The 16356-nt window shown below is 41.5% G+C and overlaps 1 protein-coding gene across 1 annotated transcript in view; it reads left to right on the plus strand.

Moving 5' to 3' along the window:
* The window catches only part of CTNNBL1 (catenin beta like 1), a 1235052-nt gene that overhangs the window by 831841 nt on the left and 386855 nt on the right, over positions 1-16356 (plus strand). Inside the window, exon 11 of the mRNA XM_069652387.1 lies at positions 6780-6961. Coding sequence (XP_069508488.1) covers positions 6780-6961 — 182 coding nt within the window. The remainder of the gene's footprint in view (positions 1-6779; positions 6962-16356) is intronic.

Raw genomic sequence — 16356 nt, forward strand, 5'->3', positions numbered from 1 at the left:
CCTTGGCATTGAAATCGGCAGTGAAACAAGAGCTGGACAGGCTGGAAGCAGAAGGCATCATTGAAAGAGTGGAATCATCAGAATGGGTGTCACCTTTGGTGATAGTGCATAAGCCAAATGTAAAGTTAAGATTGTGCATAGATCTCAGATGTGTGGACAAATGTGTTATTCCCGATAGGTATCCCCTGCCTAATATAACTGGCATGCTGGGAACAATTAGGGATGCTAAAATTATGAGTACTTTAGACTTCCACTATCCATCAATATTAATGCTTTTACTACCACAGAAGGTTTATTTCATTGTAAAAGGATGCCTTTTGGTCTTGTCTGCTGTGGCAGTGTCCCAGCGCATAATGTATCATTTATTTCATCAAATGAATGGTGTACTATGTTTTCAAGACAATGTATTAGTTTATGGGAAGGATCAAAAGGAGCATGACAGTAGGATACATAGTGCTGAATATTTTTAAGGAAGCTGGTCTGACACTTAGTAAGGACAAGTGTCAATTTAACAGGTCCAGCATACAATACCTAGGCCATGAAATTTCAGACAAAGGCATTAAACCCGAGGAGGAATTGGTTAATACCATTATAAATTTTCCAAGTCCAGATAGTAAGGATAAATTGATTTCATTTTTGGGTATGGCTGGGTATTATGCAAAATGTATTCCTGGTTTAGCAAGTAAAACGTTTTACATTAGAAAACTGGTAAAGAAGAATATAAAGTTAGAGTTGGCTGATCGATGTGAATGTGAGTTTAATAACGTGAAAGTGGATTTGAATAGTGTGCCTACATTGAAATTGTTTGATCCCAACAAAAAGAGTATACTCACCACAGACGCCAGTAACCATGGTATGGGGGCAGTGTTATCACAAATAGAAGGTGAAATAGAGTACCCAATTGCATTTGCTTCGAGAGTGCTGAGAGAAGTGGAATGTAATTATACCATTGAAAAGGAATTACTGCCAGTTAAATGGGCGATTGAAAAATGTTGTTCATTTATCTGGGGGACCAGATTTGTAGTTAGATCTGATCACAAGCCGCTCAAGGAGATTCTTACAACGAAAGGTCTCGACAAGGTATCATCTAGAATTAGGAAATGGGTGACAAGTCTGCAGGAGTACAATTGGGATGTGGATTTTGTTCCTGGTGTAAGAAATAAATCTGCTGATTTTGTCGAGATTAACCAACCTGGTTGAGAATTTGGATGATGAAGAAGGGTGATGATGAACAAATATTGAGTGTTTACCAGGAGATAGTTTCTCATTTGTATTTCATTGTTTCCTTAATACATAGACACATGATGAGTATAATAAGTGAGTGAGCATTGTGAGTGAGCATTAGAATATAGAATCTTATACTGTAGATCGTAGTTCTGTAGTAGAGTTGGAATGTGGAATGTAGATTACTGGGAATGATGCACATAATGTCAGTTGCTTATTTTACCTTGATGTGACTGGTGGGCTAACCCTTAAGCTCAATGTCAGGTGGTCATCTAATAGTGTCAGGGCTAGGATTGGTTAGTTTGGACAATGGACCGATCTTGATTTGTACTCACTGACCACTGACGAGCACCTTCGTGTTCTTAGGTAGGGAACACTCTTAGTATAAGGAAAGATATTTTTCACCTTTCATTTAATAAATATCAGCAGTGAGATGGAAAATCAAAGTCTGTATTCTTCTTCTGACCCACCACAAGTTTTTTAAATTCTTTAGTGCCTTTCATTTAAAAAAATAAAAGATGAGCTTGACCCCAAAACCACTTAGGCAAAATTGATTCGTATTTATTGAGTCTGAGATTGAAGCACAACCTCCTTTTTTCCATGGCTTCATAGCGCTTTGGTACCTGCAGGAGAATGGGTTGGGGTGGATTGGCATTTGGTTTGGGTGGAAAGTTAGAAGACTAAGAGTCAGGAGTGCAAGGCAGCTGTTGCTTCTCAGTTGATAGTGCAGAGCAGAACAGTGTTCCTCACTTTTGCTGAATGGCAACTTTACCAAATGCATTTTCGCTGAATGCGTTACCCATTTCTTTTTTTTTACCACCGATGTTAAGTATGGGTAAGGTATATTTAGGGGTAGGGGGAGAAGTAGGGGTTGCGGAGGGTCTCCCCCAATTTCTGTGGTAAATAAGAGGTACAATTGGTGAAAAAGAAATCGTCAGAATTGCCATTAGGCAAAGAAAATTGGACAAAGCCTAATAGATCCTGCAGAATACAAGAAACCAGGTTCTCTGTTTGTGTAATTAAAGAAATACCCTAAGGTAAAGTGCTTTGTAGACTAAGGATATTTCATCATCGACCTTATTGAGGTTTTAAAATCCCTAAAGTGTCAATCATACCATTCAAGACGAAAATATCTTAGCATCGAAACCCACGAAATTGAAACAGGAGAAAGTTAAATATTCAGTCAGTAAGGCACCAGCATTTACAATATGCTTCACAGAATGAAGACAAGCGGTAGTAGCATAAAAAGAGAAAGTGCTGTGCAAATATTGTTTAAGCTCCCTGACTGTCAGAACTCGATTTTCTTTTATTTGTGATTTGGTTTACATAAGAAACCTTACGCAAAATACAGAAAAAGAAACATACTTTAGGGTTAAGAGCAAAACATACAGTACATTAACATTACATTACAGACTCTTCAATTGGATTAATTCATATTAAATCATTAGATGTCTAAAACCTTCATTTCTTGACACATCAATTCAATTTCAGTAATGCATACATTATTACCCCACATAAGGCGTGACCACAGTACTACTTTAGAAAATTATGTGGCCATGCTATACAGTTCTTTGTCAAAGCACTTTATTCTGATCGAACTCTGACTAACAATTAAGAATCTGGTGTCTCAGATTCTCCACCATGGAATCTCCTTTGCAAAAACGGCAAATAGCTGCTGTGCCAGTTCCCTCAATCAGAAGTGTACCAATTCCTTGTACGTTCATAGGTATCAATTTGAAATAATCAAAATCTTAAGTATACTGTACAGGACTTCGGGCAGGGAAAACGTTTTAGATGGGGTAGGAGCTGGCCTAACCTGTGGGGGAACCGCACATATTCCCAGTATGTGAAGTCATTCTCCAATCATTTCTAAATAGTTTGACCTTAACTGCATCAGGATTGCACTTGAGCTCCAACACATTCGAGCCTATTCTTTCCAGTAGTTTGTCCATATTGTCCAGAAACCCTTTCACAGACTGATCAGAACCTTGCAACATGATCTGATTCAAGTCCATGTACAGTGAGTTACTCGGAGGGACCAGCAACTTAAAGTAGGACAGTAACTGTCCCCATTGGAATCTAGCCTGCAATGAAGTTTGGCTGAGTTAATACCTGATAATACCATTCAGCACTGACAAGGCTAGCCCCAACACTTTTTTTCAGGTGGTCCCTCCCATAAAGTTCAGACAGGCACCAAGCTCTACAGACGCCATGTCTAGCCCGTACTGCAGTACAGGCTCTATCTTGCCCAAGTAATGTTTATCAACAGGCAAGATAGAGAACCTACATAATTTCCAGAAAATGTGCTTCATATGAGATAGTTAAGGAGCCAACCTCTCCATTAGTGCGCTTATCCACTTCTCAATTAACCCAATTTCGGATAGATTGTAACTCAGGTAGCGCATGGACAGCCCCTTTTCGACAATTTCCACCCCCTCACAACGTCCCATCACCTTAGGGTTCTTGAGTTTCGGAAAAAGAACCATCTTGGATTTAGCACCATTGATGGCCATATTATTCGATGCAGTGTAGGCCGAAAAAGATGTTAAGTTTGGTTTGAAGGCATCGCAGTGTCCGTTGAAAGATATCATCTGCAAAGGCCAGCCAGTGGGTTCTCAGATGACCCAACCTTACGCCAATTAGATCCTGTCTCTCCCATAAATGTTTAATCTCACACAAATCCAGATTACACAAGGTTGGTGCCAAAATACACCCCTTTCTTAGTCCAAGAGAAACCTGAATAGGTTTAGTGACGGCCCCCTCCTTATTAAGGCAAATCTGAACAATGGAATTGTGATGCAATGCAGCCACTAGACAGACCAACTTGTGGGGTACCTTCAATCTTAGTAGTTCTTACCAGAGCCGCTGATGCTACACACAGTCAAAAGTCAACAAGAGATCCAGGTAGGCCATATCTAGGTTGCCCCCCTGAAAAGCCTTGGCTCTAAGCAACAGATGTTTAACTAGTGTAACATTGGAACTCATCACAACCTGCTGCCTCAACCCCACCTGAAAGCGAGATAGAATGTTTGACTTCACTAAATAGGCATTCAGGTCTCTAAGCAACAATGTGGAAAACACCTTACAGGTGGAGTCAATCAGAACAATGGGCCGATTGATTGTTAGCCGGATCATGGCGGTCACCTTTCTTAAAGATGGGAATTATAAAGGACTGCATCCATGAAATAGGGTTTAAGCCCGCCAGCCTAGGCAGTCGCGTCTTTTGTCAACAAGAAGGGTGGAGCCCATCGGGACCCGGCCCCCTATAGGGCTTATGTTTATTGATAGCTCCTACTATGTCTTCCATCGTCCAAGGACAAGGGTCAAAGTTCTTTGTTTTTCATACTCTGGGTTGGAGCATTTTGCATTCAATGGAGGTTTGAATTTGCCCTCGAAAGAGACCCACGAATTTTCTAGAATTAAATCAGCCCCAAATGAGCGTCCACCTTAGAGTTGAGGGTCTTCCAAAATTGGCTATTGTTAGCCTATAAAAGCAACCTCAGCATATATTGGTTGTCTCTAAGGTGGAGTTCATATCTTAAGGCTTTCCCCAGATTCCTATGCAGTTGACACTCCTGCCTCTTAAGACTGGCAAATTCCTCTATAGAGATGTCTGACTCTGCGAATGATTTAATCGCTTGTCTTTTAGACCTCTTAGAGTCTTATATTCTATCAAACAAATGGGGATGGAGTCCTTTAACATGCCCAGCAGATTCTGAGGTAACCCTGCATATACATTCCCCAATACACAGGTCCAATGGCCTCTGCTCTAATAAGTACTCAATTAAAGTATACCTGCAGTTCCTATGCAGCTGTTATCAGTTTCGAGTAAAGAATGGCTGGGCCACACTGAGTTAAAGACTCTTGATTTCAACAATTGTATCAGTGGTTTGAATTGTTCAGGCATGTTTGGTACACAATGACATTAAATGCTCTGATAGCTCCTCGACCTCACCACCAGTCTCGCCTATAGTTGGCATTTGAAAATATAGAGCAAGTTCACCCTTTTCTGTTAGTGATGGATGAAATTCATGCAAGACCTCCCAATTTTACTGTAAGAATTTACAAGATGAAGTATTCCATTTGGCTTATTGCATAACTCCACTTAGTTCTCTGGCCTTCAAAATGTTGCCCTTATCAATGCGCCAATTCTCATAATACCTTCTTTCCTTGTAGTAATTGTAGAAATAGAAAGCTAAAATACTGTACCAGTTTCAATGACTGCTGAATTTAGGAAATCCACTGTATTTTTGCCTTCAAACCCCTGGTGGCAATATTTGCTAAGCATCTTTTAGGGAACAGAGAACCTGGGATGGTCCTGAAAGGAAAGTTATAAACGAACCACATAATTTCTACTGAAGTCCGATTTAGCTCATTGTGAAGTGCTAATTTGTAGGGGCTGATTTGGGCCAGGCCAAAATAAGTTTAAAAAATACTTCACGCATTTGGATGTGGGTGTATGGCACACAACCTCGCATAACTGCACCATGTGGGCTTGTGGTGCGTGAATTGGCATTATAGACGCATAAAATGCCTGGAACCTTTAGTATGCCCTACCTGGTGGAAGGAACTATGTCTGCTATATCCATAGGATTGTAAAGGCTTGTGCAAACTCTTTAAGTGATATTAAAATATATAATCAAAAATGAAATGCATTTATTATCTAGCTGATTCTTTGTAAGCACTTCCTTGTCTTTTATCCTGTTATTTAATGTTAACATGTTTTCTAATGTTGCACATATTTATTAACTTGAAATGTATAATCTACTTGTTTAATGGTTTAATACTATTGATTTTCCTCATAATTAATATTTACTTAACATTTTGGTCACTTTTTAACCTTTAAAACACTGATTTCATCTTATATGAATTATATTGCTTGTTTGTTCAATTGTATCTTTATCATTTTATGATACTACTTATATGGTTATGTTAATTGACTGGAGATTTATTTACGGTTATCTATTGTTGAAATGATTTAACACAAGGGTTTTTCAGAAAATACTGCACTAAGAGGTGTAAACTGTTCAATTTACTCCGATTTTGTAGAGTAAAAGGGGATGGATTATTTTCACTAACTTCAATTATAACCTTTGTCTTAGCGATGTTAATCGGATGCTGCTATTCGCATATAAAAATTGCATAGGAATCTTAGGCCTTCAAGGTTAAGAATATATCGTCTATGTAGCTAAGCAGGGGTACTAGAACGAAAGGTATTTGAGTACATCAGTTGTTTGTAGCTTGGCAAACTAGTAGAGGCATTCTGTAAGTGGATTCCACAGGAGCACAGGAACACAACTTGCGTAAAAAAGACACAGATTTGTATTTTAGATTGTAGAATTAGGGATTGTGCCTTTAAACGCAAAAGGCACATGCCCATCACAGAACTTTTAATCTGCTGGCTTTGAAAGGAGCATCTCGTTTACTCCTAGACTTTTCCAACGTTTTACCTTTATGCGGCTTTCGTGTGTTCTCTAGACCTCATCACAACTGCACAATCGTCCATCTTTTCCCACACCTTCCCTAAGCTGACGTTGTTCTCCCTTCAACTGCAGGGAGAAGAAAATGTCTCGAAGCAGTGCTCTGAAGGTCCTGGACCATGCCATGATTGGCCCAGAGGGCACAGATAACTGTCACAAGTTTGTGGACATCTTGGGCCTCCGGACAATTTTCCCGCTCTTCATGAAGTCGCCCAGAAGAATCAGGAAAATGGGCACCTCTGAGAAGGAGCACGAAGGTAGGACGGTTTATTCGGTTTTAACTCATTTCTGTCAGCACAGGGAAAGTGAATATCTTCGATCTTTTTTAGTCTTGTGTTGCCCACACTCACTGGGCATTTCTATGCTTTTAAGCTCCATGGAATTGAGGTTTGTACTTGGTGGGTGGAGTCTCGAAAGAAAGTGGTGTGGCATAAGCAGAACCCACAGATTGTAACTGTATCAATGGGGTATGTATCTGTCTAATCTGGTGATTTGATAGCCACCTACCAAAACACTCCCCTCAATGTAGCAATATCTCAAGGATGTATGGAAAACAGGCTAGCTCTGAGCTGTCATCGTGGGTTAATTTGTGGGGCAACTCATCAGGATGATCAAAAATCTTTCTAGTAGACAATCAAACTTTGACTCTTTTGGAGGTGAGAGGCCGAACTAGTACTAAAGGGAAGTGATGTTCCAGCCACTTGTAATTCCTAAAAACATGCAAATACTTACAACAAAACATAGAATACAGTAGACTCCTAGGTGCCTACACCCGGTTGGCACTCACACAGTTCCACTGATATGCACAGATCAGTAGTACCAGCACAGCATTGACACAGATAGGAGTTCTGAGATTGTTGGTGCCTGGTCACAATGAAACTAAAAAACATCATCTTTAGTGAATTACTACTATTGCTTTGTTGAAGAATTTTAACAACGAGGAATCATTAACCAGGCTGACACTTCAAGATATAGCCTGCTGCCCAAGAGGGAATGTGAACCATCGAGTTGAAGATGTGGGGGCACGGCCTGTTTTAAAAATAAATAAAAGATCTCCTCAAACTTAACTTCATCTGTGTGGCTGTGTCCTCAGGAATGATGTCTGTTTTCAGTGTTGATTATTCAAAAGTAATAAACAGTGAAAACTGATGTCAAAGGCCTTGAGGCAGACACTCGACGCCATCCAGTAAGTTATCATTTTTTTTTTATTTTAAAAAGGCTTTCGCACTTGCAGTCTTCAGTATACGGGTGCCAATAGAGGCGACAGGGGATGGGCAAGGACATGTAGCACTTGGGCTGCTTGGAAAGCAGGCTTGTTGGATAAATGTGCATTGTAGTTCTGAGTAACCTGACTAGCTACATCCCTCACTGCATGTGTTAATGTTCTCTGATTTATGCCAGTGTATGTTGTGGCACATAACCTGAAAGGCAACATTTTCATCAAAATGGACGAAACTGCTTCCATCAATAATTTCATTAAGAGTATCAATGGCAAAGCTCACAAAGTACTGGAGCATTAAAACATGAAAAAAGACAATGTAATCATTATATGCCTATTTACTGTGACTCCTATTGGTGATATGATATAATGTCACAATATTGTACTTGCAACACTTCATGCGGAAACGTCCGTAGCTTCTCTTGGACCCCTGCAAGGCAGAGGTAAGAAGTCTCCTTTTTATTCAGGTTTTTAGTATACCATCTAAGCTAAAATTGGCTCTTTTGTCGCAACATTGTCAGTTTACTTTCTTCAGAGATATGTGACTTGGAATGAGATCAATTCTGATTTACTTTTTCTCTCCACCTCGCGGATTGCAATATGGTGGTGAGGTTTTTTAGCAAACGCATCAGAAGGTTTGAAGACCAGCTGCATTATCCTGAGCCTCACTAGCCTCGCGCTACTAGCTAGTATGGTTTCACAGCTTTTTAACCTCTGGCTGCTGATGAATGCAGGCTTCATAGAGGCCAACTTTTGCCCCATTTTTAGGGCAAGCTGAGGGAGCTAAAGTTTGATTAAGACCTCGTTTTTCAACCGATGACTATTGCTCTCTGGTTAGGTTGCAGAGAAAGGATGAAGGCTGAACTTGGGTAGGTTTGGGTGGCGAGTGAGGAAATTGCACCCAATCAGGGTAGTTTGTATGCAGAGGCCATAGTCCTATGGAAAGGGGGGGTGGAGGAAGATTGGGGGGAGGCCATAGGGTTCAGAGTCATGGTGATGGCACATATATTTTGGACTATGGTGACTTTGTCAGGATGTGTGAATGGAGCTCATTTTACTAATGATGCCTCTTGAAGCAGGACCTGGTCTTGTAAGGTTTACTCTACCCATATGGTGTTCATGATATTTAGAAGAGCTAACACAATTATGTGGTAGCCAGGTGCATTTCCTGAGATAAGGTACTCCCACACTGGGATCGAGGGGGGATGCTTTTGGGGCAAAGAGCTTGATCCTTGTTGGAGGGTCTTATGTGATTGGGTGTATCTTGGTGGACAACACTGTGGGGGTTGTTTAAAATCTTGTGGATCTTGCATGAAATAATCCTTTGTACCCCCCTCCCCCAATCCAGTTTCCCATCTGTTTCATGTTTGTCTTCGGTATGTCTCCCAGTTCGTATCCCCATATTTCTATGATTCTCCTCATATCAGTTACACTTTGCAGACTGGATCCATAACTACTCGCATGTTATTAGTTACATATTTCTACAACTTCAACTCTACTAATGTTTTTATTGATACGTTAAAGAAATTAACCAATTGAATATGTTAAAAGGAAAGCATATTATAGCAAGCTAAGATCATTCACTCTATTAATCATTTATGGTAACCTGTTTTCTTTCAAAGTCTGTAAACTGTTAACACTTGTATCATTCTCAATATTTTGAACAATAAAAATCATTAAAATAAAATCTTGTGGATGGCATGGGTTTTGAAAGGAATGTGATGGGGATGTTTGCAGGACACAGTGCATGGTGAGTTAGGTGGCATAGGATGCAGTGTTTAGCTGTTTCTCTTGATTCATACGTCCCATAAAGCCTCGGTATTGACTTCTTTTGGTTTGGCATAGTCACTCTCAGAATGAGGGGAAGCAGCGGTGGTGACCTTCCGATTCCTGTGTCTGCATATGTCCTTGACGTGGGCGTGTGCTCAGATATGTTTGTGGTATACTCGCACAAACCCGCAAGATTTCATAGTTTTGGGAAGAAAACGAGCAGTGTTTTCCCTCATTCCCTTTTTCACGTGCTTTGAAATACTGATGCAGTTAGATGGTAAGCTAAGGTAAGCGCCCTTTTGCTAACAACGTTGGCTTCACTGCCCACGTATTTGTAAAAGACTGCTGTGGGATGGGGCTGGGAGGAGGATCGGGTTCGTTAGGGTGACCATATTTTCAAAATAAAAAAAACGGGGCAATCTACCAAGGTAACATTAGGACTACAATTTGACAGTGGCTGACAGTCTGTTAACTCTGCACTTTTGGCGTTAAACATATTTAACCCAACGGGAAGCCTGCTCCCGGTTTCCTTTTTCAGACCTGGCTATGAAAAACGTTTTCAACACAGTGTCTGTGCTGTGGCACAATCCGGTACCTCGTGTGACTGCTGACTAAAAGGTTGGTGGTTAGATCCCACCCTTAGAAGTAGGAGACCTGGCTTAAGTGTTTGTTAAAATTACAGAACAGTTGTTACATTCATTTGGTTTAACTATTGCATTGAATTGTTAGTAAACGGCTATAGAAATCGGCTTCGATTCTGTAAGGTCACTCGACCTTTTTCCCAAAACCGGGATGCCTCGGAACAGATGGCCCAATTGTATAAACCTACTGTTAGTGGCATAGAGGGAGAGGCAGATGCAGAAATCTGTTATGTTGAGGAGCACAGATCGGAAGCACCACCATCAGGGCTGGGTGAGGCTGTATCAAGGATCGTGTGGGTCCATTTCAACATGACGCTTGGGTGGGCCTCCTGCCTACATCTGGAACAAACAGTCATAGGAAACGGGAATGCTTAAATTATGAAGAGATGGAGGAAAGTGGCGATGTGTTAAAAGCTGCCGATTATCAGCCACAGCAGATCTGAAGCATTAAAGGGGAAGTTCACTCAAAATGTTATTTTTAATAGATGGACCATAATAAGTATACATTAAAAATAATTTTACAAAAAGTTTGTATGTAAAGTTTTTGGCAAATAAGCCTCAAAGTCACTTTTCAAGCACTAGGAGGCATCAGGGATGTCATTTCACCAAAATGCCAGGGCTGGCGGAAGTGACATCGCACGGCCTGTGACCGCTGATGACACCACAGGAAGTGATGTAATGTGACACACCCCAAAGTGACATCACAGGAAGCGATGGAACACGACCTTTCAACCCTTGACAAAAAAGGAAGTGGCATCACATTAGCATTGTTCTATGTACATTACAAAAATATGGTTACAATATCACTGTAATGTGATACACATTTCATACAAGAATGGATTACCATATGTATCATTAATATCAGTGTGTATAAGCGCATAATACAAAATTACTTGAATGCAAACAGACGTCCAAGGCCAAATGATAATGAAGTGCTATTATATTTCTCTTAGCTTACGCTTTATATAGAACAAATATACATACTATCACCCAACCTCTGTTGGTACTAATTTATCAACCTCAGAAGAATTAATGGCTGAGTTGGCCTTGCCGGGATTCGAACCTCAAGATCAAAGACACATAGCAGCAGTGAGTGCTCAACCCGCTGAGCTCTTTTACCAGCTCTAGCTATCTTACGGGCTATAGTAAAATGTTCAGTCAGAAAGCAAATACCTCTCTTTAGTGGATACCATTAAATTGGTAACTGAGATTAGTGCAAAGTTGACCACACGTCAAGCCTACGTGGATCTACTTTTTAGGCTTCAGAGGATGGCAAAATACACACCATTGGGAGGGTTCCTAACTGTATTAAAGAATTTAGAGTACCGTCGGGTAGCCAGTGCACACTCACTGCATCCTGTACTCTGGGCACTTGTTACCTCTTACATGCTAACAAACCTTCTGAACAGCATGATATGATATGGCATTTATAACGCGCCTATACACAAGTATTTCAAGGCGCGAAACACTTGGATAGACACATGCAAAGCATTAATTGTGGCACAATGAAATTGAAGGCCACTTTGTGTGCTATGGTAAATTATTTCTACACCGCCTACAAGCTTTTAGGCTTAAGGATGTTGTCAAGTGACCGAGGAAACTGAAATGAAATGTCTTGTGATGATCTAACAGAGACAACGGCAGAAAAAAACATGCTATAACTGCAACTTGCGAAAAACAAAATACATAGTCCGAAATGGATGCTTATTCTACTCTAAATGCTTTTAGGACTTTTTTGTCTGCCTTGTGAATTTGAGCGGTTATAAGAACAGACTAAATCAGTGACTCAGCCCCGGAAGTGTGCCTGACATAAACCTTTAATGAGTCTAGCAATTATTGTATAGAATTCCAGAAGGACAAATTATTTGTTATTTCTATGCTTTCTTATGTAGGGTCACTGCTCCAAGTGTTACACTTGTGGAACCCCCTATTTTTTTAAAGAGGCCTGAACAAGAAAGCCAGTCACTGCAGAAACAGAGACACATGGTGCTGGCCACAACCCAGGAGCTTGAATGTAAAAATAAAAAATACATCTTTTTTTTTTATGGTTGCAAGGGAGACCTCAGGGGTCACAGGTGCGACCTCCAAATGAGGTCCCTGGGAGGCATCCTTTTTGTGAAATGAATGAGCCTCCTGTGCTTATGTTAACTCTGCTCTCGCAGTAATAATCGAGCAAAAGCCCAATACTGGGAGCTTTTGCTTTTTTGCTGCCGGAGAGCAGAGAATGCTGGCAGGCTACAGTCTGCCAGCATTATATTGATAATTGCAGTTACTTTCTTTTTAAGTTTTCATGGCTCCCTTTGCCTTGGAGAGCCCTGGAAACTTAAAAAAACCAAAAGTAACTGTCATTATTAATATTCCGCGGCCCGCCACAATGGTGTAGCATGGTGTTCATGATTGCCGATACTTTCTTTTTAAGTATGTTTCCAGGACTCCCCCGGACCGGGGGAACACTGAAAACTTAAGTGACCGCAAATATGAAATACTACGCCTGGCGATATGTCGGAATATTAGTCATTGACGCTACTTTCTTTTTATATGCTGCCGCCTGCCGATTGTGGGGGGCGTCCTAGTGTTCGTAAAAGCTGGTACTTTATTTTTAAAACTTAGAAAGTAACTGCAATTATCAATACAATGCTGGAAGGTTTTAGCCTGCCAGCATTCTCTTCTATCCGGCAACAATAAGCAAAAGCTCAGTGGAAGGGGATTTTGCTTGATTATTGCCACAAGAGCAGAGTTAACATAAGCACAGGAGACTCATTGATTTCACAAAATGGATGCTTCCTAGTGCTGACTTTGAGGCTTATTTGCAGTAAATTGACATAGGAATGTTTAGTAAAAATATTTGTAATGTACATTATGTATAATGGCCCATCTTTTAAAAGAATAAACATTTTGAGTTAAACTGAAAGGCTGTTTTGCACCTTATTGCTAGAGTGATAATGCAAACAAAACAACGCATAAATAACTCACTTGATACTGGGATATTTAGAGGGGACGGCCTGCATTATATGATATATGATATTACATGGCATTTATAATGCACTTGTGTTTCAATGCGCGACGAGGCAAGGGAGGGGAACAGAGGGAAGACAGACAACGATCTTACTAGGCCAGGTGACATTGAGATCGCGCAAGTACAGGGTTGGGGAGAGGGGAGAAGTGCAAAGGGGGAGGATAAAAAATAAATAAATAAAAAACAGTAAATAAGATGTGCGGCCAGCTATTGGCAGGTGCAAGGATAAGTGGAGACATCGGGTGTCAAATGCTAGTAGGGGGGCTGTAGGCATACAGAAACAGCCCCAGAGTGCAAGGTTGCCAGGGGGGCTAGTGCAGTTTCGGTCAAGAGTACAGCAGGGGAGAGGAGGAGGAGGAGGAGGAGAGAAAGCAGAAGAAAGGAGGAAGGTCTTGAGGTGCTTCTGGAACCTGAGATGGTTCTTCTAAATTTTCAGAGAGGCAGGGAGGCTGTTCCAGAGGGTGGCCAGAGGGGGCCTCAATACCTTCAACTCTCTTTTCCTAAATATCTTCCGTCTGAAGCTCTTCACTCATCCACCTCCAACTCTCTCGGGGCAGTCGCTTCTCCAAGCAACGAGTTGGTGGTAGAACTCTTTCTAAGGCCCCAGAAGGCCTTGTGGACAATGCAGAGGGTTTTTAACTTGATCCTCACAGCCATTGGGAGCCAGTGCAGAGATTTCAGTCCTGGAGAGATACAATCCCTGGGCTTGAGGCCAAGGACAAGTATTGCAGTCCTGTTTTGGATGAGTTGCAGAGGGTGGAGAGTAGAGGCAAGCAGATTTTGAAAGAGGCTGTTGCAGTAATCCACCCCAGAGAGAACCAGAGCTCTGGAGACAGTGAGCTTCTTGGGGAAGGAGAGAAAAGGAAGAATACCTCTGAGGAGGTTCAGCTGGTAGTGTGACTTCTTAGAGATGTCAGAGATGTGAGGATAGGAGAGTGTGGCGTCGAAGATGACCCCCAAGTTGTCATCTTTTAGCCTCACATGTGGGAGCAGGAAGAGGGCCAAGAGAGGCCGGCCAGAGAGTGACAGGAAAGGATGGAGCGGGTGTGCCGATGAGGAGAATCTGTCTTACTGGCATTAAGGCAGAGATCATTGACGGCACACCACTCCTGGATAGCAGACAGTCAGTCAGAGATGAGAGAAGAAGAGTAAGCTGAAGGGAGCCTGAAAATGAGCTGAGTGTCATCCGCATAGCACTGAAAGTTGGGGCAGAGAGCGGCAATGTGATGGGCAAGAAGTGCCAGGTATTGGTTGATCAGCCAGGGAGAGAGGTTAGACCCCTGGGGAACAACACAGGTAGACATAGAGATGCAGGAGAGGAAGGAACCAAGTTGGACCTGTAAGGGTCAATCAGAGAGGAAAGAAGTCAGCCAAGCCAGGGCCTGATCGGTGATACCCAGGTTATCACAGAGACGGTTCAGCAAGATGGTATGGTTTACCGTGTCAAAGGCAGAAGAGAGACCAAGTAAGATGAGGACACAGGGTGTGTTGGAATCAAGGTTAGAGAATAGGTCTTCACGGATGTTCAGGAGAGCAGTTTCTGTGCTTCTGGCAGCTCTGAAGCCAGACTGATGGTCATGGAGACAACCAACAGATTTAGTGTGAAGATTAAGCTGGGAGATGGCCAGCTTTTCCAGGAGTTTGCCCAGGAAAGGAGTGATGGAGTTGGGCGATAGTTAGCCGGGCAGGACGGGTCGGCAGAGGGTTTCTTAAAAAGAGGGTGCACAAGGGAGTGCTTCGGGGGGTGGGGAGATATAGACTCAAGTGGCAAAGGAGTGGTTGCAGAAGTCAGCCAGAGCAGGGGCCAGGGTGTCAATGTGGTCCTGGATGGTTTTGGAGGAACAGGGGTGAACCTGTTTTGACGAGACTTTCATAGATCAGACTTGTCTAGAAACCTCTAGAATGCGCCAGCAAGCACGGCAGACTATAAATTGCATGCTGCAAAGCGCACATTTACCGTTCTCATTTAAAGAATTTGCTGTGGCATAACACTGCCAACTGGGGTAGCTGCTGGGGCATTTCAGCTGAAAATGTTGAAAGGCCCTGGTGCTGTCCTCGGCCACTGTGTCCTGTGTGGCAGTAGGGAATCTGTGTTCAGTGGAGAAATAATTTTCTCTTGTAATGGCTAAAGTGTGTATTTCATGTATTATATGTGCTATGCAAAGCGCTTTGGATCAAAGAACTACATAAATATCAAATTGTTATATAAATATCAAATTATTATGTTGTTGGTACAAGCCAATTTAAGTTGATTCCGTTCTATAGCTTCATGAAAACGGCCGGGATGGGTTTATACCTGTCAATGTTGGTGTGCATCGCGTCATTGGAGGCGCATATGGTCGAATAGACGGTGACCAGACGTGCCAGTTTTGACAGTTCTGTCCTGGAATTGGGACTTCTGTCCCCCTGCCCCGAGAGTTTTTTGTTTTAAAAACCCTGTCCTGGTTTTGGGGAAGGGGAAACTGAGAGTCCTGTTTTTTTTTTTTTTTAAATAACTAACCATTATCAACTAAATACAAATTATTATTTCATCAGAATGTTGTCATTTTAGAATGGGCTTGAACCCCCAATCTTCCAGGTATGAGCCGTATAAATTAGCAGTTGCACCACAGAGACAGACTGAGAGGCACGCACATAGCAAGGCATGTAATGTCAAACAGAGAAAAAACAACTTTATTTACTGATTTTTACATGCTCAACTTTTCAAACTAAATACCAATAACAATCAAGTTCATTGTACAAATATAACATTACAATACCTAATTCAAGCAGTATTACTGAAAATATCTACACTTGTTATTTACATGCTTTTATCAACACTCAAAGCCACATAATTGGTATGCAGATACTGTGGGATAGGGGAAAGAGGGTTAGTCCTTTATGTATGTTGTTGGCTGTGATGGTTTTTTGTCTTGAAAATCTGGTCATCCTACAAATAGACGTATTTTCATAACTCTTTGCGTAGCTTTCCGGCGTTCTTTCTGGCAACTCACAATGTATTTTATG

The sequence above is a fragment of the Ambystoma mexicanum genome, chromosome 3p (genome assembly GCF_040938575.1).
Source record: "Ambystoma mexicanum isolate Mex_15411 chromosome 3p, UKY_AmexF1_1, whole genome shotgun sequence".
Lineage (NCBI taxonomy): Eukaryota > Metazoa > Chordata > Amphibia > Caudata > Ambystomatidae > Ambystoma > Ambystoma mexicanum.